At 38.5% G+C, this 14,186-nt stretch overlaps 1 protein-coding gene and 1 long non-coding RNA gene across 2 annotated transcripts; one reads left to right on the top strand and one right to left on the bottom strand.

The window, feature by feature from the left end:
- Window positions 1-1,485: 1,485 nt before the first annotated feature.
- LOC112163761 (lysosomal Pro-X carboxypeptidase) lies at window positions 1,486-4,877 on the top strand. The gene is made up of 9 exons (XM_024300027.2): window positions 1,486-1,908; window positions 2,014-2,200; window positions 2,286-2,422; window positions 2,650-2,762; window positions 2,904-3,147; window positions 3,737-3,889; window positions 4,023-4,102; window positions 4,240-4,289; window positions 4,403-4,877. Exons 1-9 carry the CDS (start codon window positions 1,486-1,488, stop codon window positions 4,537-4,539), a joined length of 1,524 nt encoding a protein of 507 aa, XP_024155795.1. The 3' UTR covers window positions 4,540-4,877.
- Window positions 4,878-6,043: 1,166 nt separating this feature from the next.
- LOC112164500 lies at window positions 6,044-13,496 on the bottom strand. Its single transcript, XR_002922351.2, has 4 exons — window positions 13,355-13,496; window positions 12,569-12,610; window positions 12,424-12,469; window positions 6,044-6,134 (listed from the first exon to the last, which is right to left on the bottom strand). It is a non-coding gene; the product is annotated as an uncharacterized LOC112164500 (long non-coding RNA).
- Between the last annotated feature and the right edge of the window lie 690 nt (window positions 13,497-14,186).

Below are 14,186 nucleotides of genomic sequence, written 5' to 3'. Positions count from 1 at the left end.
CATTACACATATTCGAGAGACTAGTGATTTGAGTTCTACCACTGAAGAGCCTACTTGCATTTATGAAGATAATGCAGTTTGCATCGAACAGATGAAGCTAGGATATATCAAGGGTGATAATACAAAACACATATCGCCAAAGTTTTTCTATAATCAGCAACAACAGGCGCTCCTCAAAACTCAAGTGAATCAAGTAAGGTCTGAGGAGAATGTGACAGATTTGTTCACCAGCTCATTGCCTAAGGCCATATTTGAGAAACATGTGAAAAGCATAGGAATGCGAAGACTTTCCAAGGTCCCTTGATTAATGTAAGGATCAGGGGGAGGTGTAGATGTCAGCGGAAGTCTAACACACACATGTCATCCTCAAATGTAAAAGGTGCGTTGTGCTCTTTTCCTTCGACCAAGGTGTATTTTTTGTCCCACAGGGTTTTTATTGTTACTTGGCAAGGTTTTTAGTAAGGCAACAACTCATGCACCATTTTGTCTTTGACTTGGCACAAGGGGGAGTGTTAAAGGAAAAATATATTATGTCCCTTCGTCAAAGAAACAGACGAAGATGGAATCAAGGAATTGCAATCACATCACAATCAATATGTACTATCATTATTGTAATTGATGTTAATCGATATTTCCATTGTAATTCCATCCCTATATAAAGGGAGCTATGAAATAAAATGAGTAAACCAATTCCAATTCTCATTTTTACTTTTACAAAATGAATGTTTTAAATTAATAAAAATAATAAATAGCCTCATCTTGCTCTCTATATTTAAAATCAAAATAACTAAAAGTAAAAATATGGTCATTTAAGAGTGTGGTACAGCTGCTAAAATTGATAAAATACGAAACATGTTTTTCAAAATAATTAAGCAATTAAGATAGAAAATTGGCTAAAAATATCTCATGTGCGCGTTTATGACAGTTGTGTTGTGTCGCCGTTTATGACAGTTGTGTCGCTTTACAATGCAATTATTGTTATGCTGCTGACGCAATTACTGTTATGCTGCTAAAAGATGGAGATTGGGGTGTTCGTATATAAGTAATCAATCAATTTTGGTTTCTAAACAAATCAACCATCGACATGTCAATTCTTACCAACCCGGCTCTTGTTTGTTTTATAATTGAACTCCTAACATACGTACCATCCAATCAACTTTTAATTATGAATTGTTCTGAAAATATCATCTAATTAATTTTACATGATCAGCTCACCACTAAAATTCAAACTAGTGTATTTTTTTTTTGAATAAAAATTCAAACTAGTGTATAAAGTATAAACAATTAGTCACATGGATGAATTATATGATATGGTCCCTATATGAACTATTCATTTTTTTTTTGAAGCAAATACATTAACTTATCTTTTTATCCCTATAGTCCAAGTCAATAAATCCAAATACAATTTTTTACATTTGTTGAGATCTTGTAGTATATATATGGCATTCGAAACACAACTGCTGTCCTCCAAGGATTTGCCATACCATGGAAATAAAGCGACTGACATTCTCACACCAATCATCCCTTCTACTAATATCTCTTATATTTGTCACAACCTCAGTTTCCTTAAAAATTCCCAGGCTGAGTCCAACTGGAGGACAATTTATAGATGGTAACTATTGGACACAAAGCCGACCCAGCGAAGCTTCATCACCTGCATTTGATCCCAAAGATTTTCAGGCATTTTATTACAACCAAACACTTGACCATTTCAACTTTAGGTATGATAGCTTCAATACTTTTCAACAAAGATATTTGATCAATTCCAAGCATTGGGGTGGCTCCAATATCAGTGCACCAATACTCGCTTACTTAGGCGCAGAAGAGTCAATTGATGTTGATATACCTATTATTGGGTTCCTACCTGAAAACGCCATTCACTTTCAAGCCCTCCAGATATATATAGAGGTACATTCTGTATGAATCTGTTGTAAGACTGAGATTATCGATTAGCTAGCTGTATTATACTTATGTATTATTGGGTCTGAGACTGTAGTCTTTTTTTCTTATCAGCACCGGTACTATGGGGAATCAATCCCATTCGGATCCAGGGAAGTGGCATTTAAAAATGCAAGCACTCTTGGATACTTCAACTCAGCCCAAGCTATAGCAGATTATGCAGAAATTCTCATACATGTAAAGAAGCAACTACATGCTGAACATTCTCCGGTCATTGTTATTGGTGGCTCATATGGTGGAAGTGAGTGACTAAATGTACACTTCTTGAAATTACAACTGTTACATTAAGGGTTCGTTTGATAACATATAAGTATGTTCTTTGACAGTGCTTGCTTCATGGTTTCGACTAAAGTATCCCCACGTCACTCTTGGAGCTCTGGCCTCATCAGCTCCAATTCTATACTTCGATGACATTGTTCCTCCAGAAACAGGATACTACTCCATTGTCACCAAGGATTTTCAAGTAATATATTTCTTCCTTAATTTCTTTCCTTCTATAAGTATACATAAACTGCTAGAAAGGTGTACCCCTTACTGGCAATCTGAACGTACCAGAGCTAAGCAAAAATCCCACTGACCAATCGTTTAATTCACAGTTGGCTAGGGTCTAACACAAGATAATTTTTGCACGCTTCTATTTTCAGTTAATTCGTACATAAACGGTAACTAATTTTAATTGATTATGGACAGGAAGCGAGTGAGACTTGCTACCAAATCATAAAAAAGTCATGGTCTGAAATTGATAATATTGCTTCTAAGCGTGAAGGCCTCTCAAGTCTTAGCAAGAAATTCCGAACTTGCAGGTACATCCCCTGATAAGTTTCATATATTGTAATGTGTATAATCATTTTTTTCCTAAAAACCTAATTAGTGAATAATAATAATATATTCAGGTGATTATTTTTGTGATTTCCCTTTTGCGTTCTTGTTTTGCTATTAACTAGACCGTTGACCAAGTCGTCTGAGCTCAAGAACTACTTGAAGTCGATGTATGCTAGGGCAGCTCAATATGATCGTCCACCGAAATATCCGGTTACTGTAGTCTGCGGTGGCATTGATGGAGCTTCATCTACAGATGATATTTTGACAAAAATATTTGCAGGTGTGGTTGCATATACTGGAAACCGGTCATGCTATGTCAACCAGCCCAGAAACCTAACAGAAACAGACGTGGGGTGGCGATGGCAGGTAATTGATCAAATAATTAATTTATTTATCAAGCTGTACTGTTTGTTTAGATAATAGTTATATCTGAAAGTCAACCCTAATACATAGACGTCCACGTACATTTGTATTTTTAGAGCTTATATTCATCATGCTGACTATTCTAAGGGTCCATGGTACATGATCATGATGAAAAGCTCGCTAGCTTTGAGGTCAGCTAGCTAGCTTTGAGGTCACAGAATTGACAGGCCAGGGAGAATGCTTCTTATTGCTTAAAAAATGCGTTTGCAATGTTTTTTTAATTTTCATCTTTTCTGAAAAGGGATTTGCAATCCATTCTAAGTTGGGACTTGGAAGTACGTTTGCAATATCTAAGAAGTCATGCATCAGGCCAAATTACTAAAGAAACAGCTAGCAATTTCCGGCCCATTAGTATTGCCTTGATCTTGTTTCACAACGTTATTATAGTTTGCATCAAGGCCATGTTTCTAACAACTTGTGAAATTTGATAAGATTGTTGTTTTATTAGTAATTACAAACTTTCATTTTCCTAATTCAAATATGTTTGAAGATGGTTAACCACGATCCACCTATTTGTTTCTTGATTATTTAGACATGTAGCGACTTGGTGATTCCCATAAGCGTGAACAACGACACCATGTTTCCACCGTACAAATTTGATGTCGATGAATATATCAATAAATGCAAGGCAACCTATGGCGTCCCTCCCAGACCTAATTGGGTGACTACATACTTTGGAGGCCATGTATGTAATGCTGTTACTTTCTTATCATTACTCATAACCTACCCTAGCTAATTCTTTTACTTTGCTTAATTCATACGAAATGCATGGATATATATGCTAATATTGATACAAGTGTGCTAAATATGTGATGCAGGACATAAAACTGAGTCTCTCCAGATTTGCTAGCAACATCATTTTCTCCAATGGGCTAAGAGACCCTTACAGTATTGGCGGGTATGTACGGATACGAAGATGACTTCAAAACAAATATAAATGAGTCAAGTTTATCATTTTTATTATCTTGATAAAACAACACGATTCAAGATTAATAGTACTTGACTAAATTTAACATTGTTTTACTCTCATGATAGCGTTTTGGAAGACATATCAGACAGTGTGGTTGCTGTCCATGCAAAAAATGGTATGTATCCTTCCAAATTCATTTGTTTGGAGTACCCCATGTTACGAGTTTTAGAGCAGTACATATTTTCGTTTAACTTTTCAACTACCCAAAATTAAAATTTACTTTTACAGGGTCTCACTGCTTGGATATTCTCACCTCAAACCAGACTACCGATCCAGACTGGCTGGTCAATCAGCGGAAAAGTGAGGTCAAAATCATCAAAGGATGGATAGCTAAATACTATGCTGACCTACAAGCTCTCCAGTAAGAAATACCACGTTAAATACTATAGTTGGACAAATCCAGATTATACCTACCCAAAATTAATATCTCTATGCAAACAAGTAGCTTCTTTTTGGCAAGAGATAACAACAAAGTGAAAGTTCTAAGAAAACAATAATCACCATCTTTTCATTTGTAAATTTCTTTTTAAACGGATCGACAAGAGTTATAGAAATAATACACTGTTGAAGGAAGTCGATATTATGTGTGCCTCTTCAAACTAGGGTTTAGTCCTAGTGTTGTAATAGGAGAAGGTTCTAGATTTCCTAGATAGTTATGTTCAGATTCTATTACCTTTTGTGTACTCTGTAAATCCCTATATATAGGGCTCCTATTATCAATAATACTACTACAATTCTCCCATCAATTCTCTCTACAATTCCAATTTACTTAAACACGTTATCAGCACGAGCTCTAACCCTAGCCTAAAAGAAAAAGCACTACAACAAATCTGGGTATTAATGACCACTACATTGGTCACTAAAAGTAACAAATCTGGTCACTAAATATGATTAGTGACCAAACTTAGGTGGTCACAAGGTGCTCACTATAGGTCCGTCACTAATTCTATTTAGTGACCAACAAATGTAAGTTGGTCACTAATACAAATTGTCTTTAGTGACCACGATTTTACAGTCACTAATTCAAAATGTCTTTGGTGACCACAATCTTATGGTCACAAATAGTAATGGCATTAGTGACCTATGAATCATTACTAAAAGTGTTACTAATGGTCACTGAATAGCAAAATTTGGTCATTAAAAACCATTCACTGACATGCTTTTAGTGACCAAATTGTTAGATCATTGGTTTGGTAACTGAATCGGCAATTTTTCCTGGTTGCTAAAACAAACCTGATCACTTAGTGCGTCAATACAAATCAAAGTAGCCTTCAATACTCCAACACCACAAAATGAAATGTACTCAAAAACCAGTTATCAATATTAAACTACTCAATTCCAATACAATATAAGACACGTATCTCTATTACATTTGCAGATCCAAAATAAACAAATGTCAATATCCATCCTTAATAGCAATTTCAAAATAAATCGGAATACATACAAGTCTTTCTAGAAGTTCCATAAGCCTTCAATGACAGTTTGCAAGATGTACTTTTTTGAAGCTTAGACCAATCTGCAATATAACAAAACATATACAACAAGTTATAATTTTCATCCTAATGTAGGTAAGAGCTACATCTAAGAAAGGCCTAGTATTCACTATATACAGTTATACACTAATTATATTTCCTTGATATAATATAATTACAATAGCACAAATGAATCATGTATGCATACCATCAGTTTTGGGAGGATAACGCATCAATTTAAGTACAAGTATGTCAGTATGATTTTGTCTTGCCTTTAGTGCCTCCAAACTCTTCATTTTGTGCAACTGCTTTAGCCTTCACTGCTTCTAACTCTTCATTTTGCTGAGCTGCACCAGCTTTGACGATTTCTAACTCCTCATTGTTGAGCTGCAGTAGACTTTGCAGCCATCAACTCACTCTGCAAGTTGCATTTCTTGTCTTTCTGCTTGATCTGCCTTGATTTGCCTCCCTCACTTGAGCAAGATTTGCTGTATATGTAAAATGAATCAGACTAAAAGTAATCAGACATTATTTGAGCTTGCACACAAAAAAGAGTGGGAAAGAAAAGTATCATAATAACTGTAGAAGACCATGGGCTAAGATCACTAAGTCATAAATCTGAATAAGATAATAATTTTTTGGTTAAGAAAATATGATACTTTGTTGAAGGATATCGACATAATGTGTGCCTCTACAAACTAGGGTTTAGAGTTGTAATAGGAATGTGTTCTAGGTATTCAATTATAATCAGATTCTAATACCTTTTTGGGTACCTTGTAACTCCCTATTTAAAGGGCTCCTATTATCAATAATATGCACAATTCCATTCTCCTACAACACGTTATCAGCACGACGCTCTAACCCTAGCCCAAAAGAAAAAGAAAAAAAACCCTAAAACTATCTCTCACAAAATCTGCCGCAGTCCTCTCCTCCCTAAACCCTAGTTCGGCCAGCAGCCCACTGCAGCCCCTGCTGCCCCTGCAGCAAGTCTGCCTCCTGCAGCCTGCAGCACTCCTGCTGCGCACCTGCCTGCTGCCAGCCCCCCTGCAGCCCAGCATGCCCCTGTTGCTCGCCCTGCACCTCCGCAGCCCCAGCCATCTGCCGCCCGACCTGCAGCAATCTGCCGCACGACCAGCTTCCACGCCTAACTGCGCCCCTGCCCAGTCCGCACGACCTGCAGTCTCCTGCCCCGGTGCTGCTGCATCCTTCCTGCCAGCGACCAGCCGCGCACGCTCCAGCCACCCACCTACAGATTAGGAGGAAGAAGAACGAAGGAAAGAAAGAAAGAAGAAGAAGACCGAAGGAAAAGAAAAAAAAGGGAAAAAGAGAAGGGCTGGGCCCGGAAAGGGAAAAAAAAAAAAAGGAGGAAGAAAAAAAAAGGAAGGGAGAAGGGCAACCCAACAACTGCCAATTTCCGATCAGATTCCAGCGATCTTAATTTAGCTACACGCCTGCATCAACAAGCGCGTGTCTTCAAGCCAAGAACAATCACATAAGTTTTTATAATTAAGGTTGCTGCTTTCTTATATTTAAATTCCTTTTATTTTCTGCAAATATTGGAATATATGTTGCCAAATGATTTTGATATTTAACAAAGCGGAATTGTAGGGATTCACGCTTAACGAACTAAGAGTGTTCGTGTGAACTAAGAGTGTTCGTGTGAACTAAGAGCGTTCACAATGCTTGGACTAAGAGCGACCGTAAGCATCAAATTGTGACCGTATTAAAACATTATTGTTTGGTCTAATCCAAAAGAGATTCTTGGAAATTGATTTCTTGGTAGCATAGCTCGGAAATCTTATTGTTTTAGTTTTCGTGGAAGTTTAACTCTGAAACTAATATATCTTCTCTTCTTATTTTCAGGATGTTGAATGAACCTAGACTCGACTTTCCCATGCTTGACTCAACAGGCTCGGATTACCACAGTTAGGTAACCAATGTTGAGAACCATCTCACTTTAAAGGGAATATTACCCATAATCCAGGCACCTGACCCGGATCTTGTGTTCGTGCAAACACCTACAAAGCATGCTCAAGCAGTTATCTTGATGCGACGCCATATGGACAAGGCACTCAGATTGGAGTATATGTCGATCAAGAATGCAAGAGAGCTATGGGTAGCGCTAGAAGAGCGCTTTGGCAATGTCCAAGATTCCCTCCTCTCTGACTTGAAGGTTCAATGGAACAATCTGCGCTTTGCTGATTTCAAGTCTGTTGCTGAATATAATTCAGAAGCTGTTCGCATACAGTCCATGTTGAGGTTTTGTAGACAACCTGTCACAGAGCAAGAGCTAATTGAGAAAACTCTTTCCACCTTCCCCGTTTCAGCCATTGTGGTATCAAAGCAATACCGTACTGAAGTCAATGCTGGACGGATCACGAGGTTTCATCAGCTTATCAATGTTATATCTGTAGCTGAGAAACATGATAACATACTCGTGAGAAATTATAATTCAAGGCCCATTGGAACTAAGAACGTTCATGAGGCAAATTATAATGCACCCAAAGGAGGGCGCAAGGAGCGGTACCCTAAGAATGGGGGACATGAGGGACGTATGGGCCCATATAACCGCCCTAACCAGGAAGGAAACCGCAAGTTTGGTGTGGATACACGTGGTGGTAATGCCATACGTGGGAGAGGGGGTCGTGGAATCCCTAGCCGTAATGGTGGCTCAATGGGTCGTGGTGGTGGCACCAACCCTCCTAGGGAACGCCCGCAATGTGCACAACGTGCACCTCAATTAAAGGGAGGCAACCACAATGATGAGTGTCATCGATATGGATCAATTGAGCATTGGTTCAAGCAATGCAAGGCAAGCGAGGAACTAGCTGCAAGATACAGGGCATATAGGGACCTGAGAGAGCAAGAAGTGTACCTTGCAGAAGAAGAAGAAGATGGTGGAGATGTCAATCTCACCATAGAGGACTTCAAAGCTGAAGATGAAGTGCACAAGGATGCAGCAAACTTTGATTAGATTAGTCCTTTTATTTTTCCAAGAACTTTTGTAATGGCAATTTGCCTTAGTCAATAAATGACAATTGTATTAACTCTTTCTTATGTGGCGGACCCAATAAAATGTGATGTCTAGGAAAGTCATTGAGATTATTGGTACTTAAGAGAGCCTCGCTCCACCAACGTTTCTCTCTACTTTCCTGGTCATATTTGATTGGAGTTACCAAATGCATAGAGTGACTACAATGTGTCTTACTTTGATTTTATTTTGGATTGGATTTTGGAAACTTTGATGTAATCATTGGCTATTAATAAAGTGTCAATTCTTTTACTTAATATCTTAGACATACCTTAATTCAAACTTTATTATATAAGAGCCAACGGTTTTCATGTGGAAACACATTATGAGAATCGACAGAGTTCCTTTGCATCACCTCTAATGACTACGGACATAAACTAGTATTAGAGAAACTTATGTGTCGCTCTAGTGGGTTGTATGCAACCACTATTTGAGTTATTGAATCCAACCATGTCATGAGAGACGACTTATGGGATTCTGACACATATAGGCTTTGACATGATGATCCGTGTATTAAAGACTTTACACGGACATCCATTTTCAGAACGAAGAAAAGTAATAACCAAGAATTGGTTCGAGGAGCTGCACATACGCCTCATGGCGCCATGATTGTGCAAAGACAGGCCATACATGGCCGGCGCCGCCTACCCCCTGCGGCAAATACATGGCATTGACGCCATAAACTCATCTCTCTACTTCTCAAGTCTATTGTGATATTGTGGCTTAACCAAAACCTTTATTGGTTGATTATAAGGCCCACGTTTCGTTCTGTAAAGCCTGTTATTTAGGATTGAGACCATCCTATGCAAAGGAGATTGAGGAAATAATTCCATTCTCACAAAGAATCTAAGGGAATTCTGTGGATTTGATCAACCAACTTGCGGACCGTATAGATGTTTTATGGTGTTGGTTGATAAGCAAACACGCTGGTCCTGTGTTGTGCCATTATCCACTCATAATGCTACTTATACTACACTCCTAGCACATAACATATGGCTACGGGCTCACTACCCAGATCATCCCATCCAGTCAATTTGACTTGATAATGCTAGAGAGTTTACATCGACAATTTTCGATGACTATTGCATATCATTGGGTATTGATATCAAGTATCATATTCCCATGTACACACCTAATTGGTCTTGCGGAAAAGCCACCATTAAACGACTACGATGGTAGCCCGAACATTGGTAATGTGCACTAATATTTCCGCTTGGGTTATGCAATATCGCATGCAGCTATGCTAATTCGTCTACGACTCATAGCAGCCACTCAACTTTTATTTGCGTTACAGCTAGTGACTGAGTTCGAGTCTAATATCTCGTATTTATGCATGTTTGAGTGTGCGGTTCATGTGCCAATTGCGCCGCCACAGCGCATCAACATGAGTCATTGAAACGAATGCATATATATATATTTGTTGGACATGAGTCTTCAACTATAAGTCCGCTATGTAGAACCCTTGACAGGCGATCTCTATTTGTCACTTTGATGAGACAGTCTTCCCGTTGTTAGAGGGAGATTAGAACGTCAATATTCAACAGGAACGACAGGAATTGTCGTGGTCTGTCCCCACTATGTCTCATCTTGATCCCCTAAAAGTGACGAGATCACATATACCTGCTGCAAACATGCCTGCAAGGATTGATGTCCCCACAAGAGGACATGGTGCCACCCAGAAGATGGGTACGGCAACACCACCATGGATGGTGGTATGGTGATGCCACAAAGGTGGCATAATGGCGTCATAGGCCATGGGTTCCGCTAGAGAAAGTAAGAGACCCATAGGTTCGATGGATTCTCGCCCTAAGAAGAGAGCGAGTTTGGCACAACTTGATCCATTGATTATTGATACTCAAAATCCATCTCATGAGAATATTTTGGATTGTGGTTATGTCCAAGAGACATCGTTGGGGGACGCCTCAATGTTAGAACCAATTCCTGAGAATATAGAGATCTCTACGAACTGCACTAGTGTACATGAGGACGTGGAATTATTGAGACCAATGACATCGAACCTTACTCCATTGAAGAATGCCAACGTAGAGAAAATTGGCCTAAATGGAAAGATGCGATCCAGGTTGAATTGGATTCACTAACGAAGAGGAAGGATTTCGGGCCTGAGATGCCAACACCTCCTAACATAAAACCTATTGACATTAATAGGTCTTCGTTAGATAGCGTGATGAGAAAAAGAGATGGTAATCTCACCTTATGGTGCAAGGTTTCTCACAACGCCCTGGAGTCGACTACGAGAAGACATATTCTCTCGTAATGGATGTCATTGCACTCCACTACCTTGTCAGTTTGATAGTTTCCAAATAACTGAACATGCAGCTTACGAATGTGGTCACTACGTATCTCTATGGGGATCTAGATACGGAATATAATGAAGGTTCTTGTGTACTTCATTTACCCAAATCAAGTGGCTCTTGACCACGGAGTGCGTTTGCAATGAGAGTGAAACGCTCACTAAAGTGACTACTTGATTGGGAAGGGATATGATGAACTATGCCCACGCGTTTCCATGACAAGTTTCGGATTTGCAATTGTTGCGGTTTATGTTGATAAACATAATTAGAACCCTTGAGAGTTAAGGGAAACCGCTGAACACCTGAAATCCGAGTTTGAGAGGAAGGACCTTGGGAGAACACGGTTTTGTCTAGATTCAGAACTTGTATACCGTGTCAATAGACATTTTTGATAAAGTCAAAGATGCACCATGGTTGTCCGCAGTCTTGGCCCTAAAAGGGATCGGTTTGACGACGACGTGTTAATAGCAGAAGTGCTTACTTATGTACAATAGGTGCATTATTGTACCTAGCACAATACAAGACCGGACACCTCAATTATTATGAACTTGTTGGCTAGACATGGCCCCGCGCCAACGCAACGCCATTAGATTAGTATAAAGACAATCTTTCGATATTTGAGAGGTACGATTGATATGAGCTTGTTCTATCCCTACAGAGAGAAAAGAAATGACGGAAGTGTGGGATCGGACCCCACAAGGCAAAATGCCACCTTTCGTGCTCCTCCTCCCCTCCATCAAAATGACAACAAGCACTTCTAAATACTGAAGTGAACCAAATCTGATAAGAGGATAATGTAGCAGACTTATTTACTAAGTCGTTTCCAAAATCCACCTTCGAGAAACATGTGAAGAGCATCGGATTGAGAAAGTTATCCGAACTCCCATGATTGTAGCAATCAGGGGGAGATATTGACATCAGGGGGAGGCATGATGTCTACATGTTCGATCTCGAAGAGTGAAGGACGTGTTGTGCTCTTTTTGTCCTTCGACCAGGGTTATTTTTGTCCCACAGGGTTTTTGTTACCTGGCAAGGTTTTTAACGAGGCAACGATCAAAGCGTCATCACCAAGTTTGAGCGGCACAAGGGGGAGTGTTGAAGGATATCGACATAATGTGTGCCTCTACAAACTAGGGTTTAGAGTTGTAATAGGAATGTGTTCTACGTATTCAATTGTAATCAGATTCTATTACCTTTTTGGGTACCTTGTAACTCCCTATTTAAAGGGCTCCTATTATCAATAATATACACAATTCCATTCTCCTACAACATACTTAAGTTAAAACTCTTATATAGGGCAGGGACAGTATTCACATCTCTAGTAGCCTTATGTATAAGGGGGAAGTACACAATGACACCTCCAAACAACTCAGCTCACTAACTTGAAAGACAAAATAAAATTTTCATCTAAGCCAATAATATGAATAATCATACCCTCTGCCGCAAGCCAAACGTCTCCCAGGTCTGTCAAATGCTACTCCTATAAGCAAGGAGGATAAGCAAATTCAGTCAACTATTGTTTGTATTTAACACACAAGATATACTGAAATTAATAAGAAAATAGGAAAGGAACTTTTACCTGGTAAGAGGAACAAATCAACTTGATCACTTGCCTGTAAAACTGCACAAAGAGAGATCCTTGATCAGTTTAACCCAATCATATCTACAATTGTTACATATATTTAAATCTATGAAGCCAATCCTGCATTCTTTTTGGAAAGAGTTTATTTACACCGAAATGCCCTATAAGAAAAAGTAAGACATTAAAAACAAACAAGATGCTAGGACTAAGGCTTTCTGGAAAAGAAATGCCAGACTAGACTACATCTGAGTGAAGAACGAGAAATATGTCATAATTTTTCAGGAAAATGAAACACTAAAGGATGTCCACACCTTCTAACTGAGAAACTACCCAGTTTGATAACACTCTGATGTCTAAACCTGGGTAAATTGATAGAGTGCCTTTTAAGAACTGGAATCACCATCAAATATTGTTCACATCCTAACATGGTTTTAGACAATCAGACATCCAAATAAGGAGTCACATAACTAGGCAGCCACATAGTCAAGATATGGTAGCCTAAAATAAAAGTATGCAATGAGTAGCAACAAGAAAAATGGCTTTTGGCAAGGAATTTTTTCCTTGTAAAAAAACTGGAAATTCCTTGCATTAACCCAATAAAAGCTAGCATTTATAAGCAATAGAGAAATAATAATGACAAGAAAATAGAAAGTTAATGAATGCCCTGTTAATTGTGTGTTTTGTACTTAAGAAATTGAAAAGTAAATAATAACTCCTATACTGATAGACGTACTTAGACCTATAGGAAATAACACATCATTTACGACCAAATAGGGGTGTTACCTGTCCATATACAACATCAACTCCATAAACAAAAGTTACACCATACTGAAGTAAACAGTTGATAAATCCGCTGATTGATAACCCTGAGTCAAGAGCTACTTTGCAGAAACATTGATACCTAGTTGTTCAATGGCGGCTTTTAACTTGTGTCCTGCTCTGGATATACAAAATAGAAGAACAAATTAGCATAACAGGTCTTACCAAAGTTCGAGTATAAATGACTCTCGTTTAATGAACTGTAGATTGGTTTGTTAAAATGAAGTAATCACCTACATCAAATTTGGAGTATCTCCTTTGTTGACCACCTTCCCATCCACTACTACTTTACCTACACCACCAAACATGAATAACTAAGTTAACTCCTATCACTGGTCTACTTTATGTAATAGCTTTTGTACAAACAGTGCATGGGAGTATCACATTTGAAGGCAAAATAAAACTCACCGTGGCACACGTCATCCAGTCTCTTCTTCCTAAACATGTCATTAGCTAAATAGAATAGTTAATATATAAGTATAAATAGGGTTCTAGGACAAACACTTAACACTAGCTGAAAATGGGTAAAATCAATTGGTTTTAAGGGGCATAAAATCTCACTTCTTTGGTGCTTGATCCTTTGATAACTTCACAGCAGCAAAGCTTGTACCTGGACTATGCAACCCATAATCCAGGTTAAGTAGGACATTACACAGTAACAAACCAGAACCACGAAGCAATTCGATCCATGATTGAATTGGTTATTACCAGTACAGAAATAGGCATATATATCATATCAACTTCATGAATCTAAATCAAGCTTTAAACTTTCCAAGGCAAAATAAGCATAAATATC

The sequence above is a fragment of the Rosa chinensis genome, chromosome 5 (assembly GCF_002994745.2).
Source record: "Rosa chinensis cultivar Old Blush chromosome 5, RchiOBHm-V2, whole genome shotgun sequence".
Taxonomy (NCBI): Eukaryota; Viridiplantae; Streptophyta; class Magnoliopsida; order Rosales; family Rosaceae; genus Rosa; species Rosa chinensis.
The sequence above is the reverse complement of the archived record's forward strand: the minus strand, read 5'-3'. Positions and strand labels throughout refer to the sequence as shown.

Excerpts from the sequence above, each read along its gene's own strand:
- LOC112163761 (XM_024300027.2), top strand. The coding sequence starts at position 1,486 with ATGGAAATAAAGCGACTGACATTCTCACACCAATCATCCCTTCTACTA. Across the intron at positions 2,201-2,285 it reads TGGTGGCTCATATGGTGGAA|TGCTTGCTTCATGGTTTCGA; the intron begins GTGAGTGACTAA and ends GTTCTTTGACAG. Across the intron at positions 2,423-2,649 it reads TTGTCACCAAGGATTTTCAA|GAAGCGAGTGAGACTTGCTA; the intron begins GTAATATATTTC and ends GATTATGGACAG.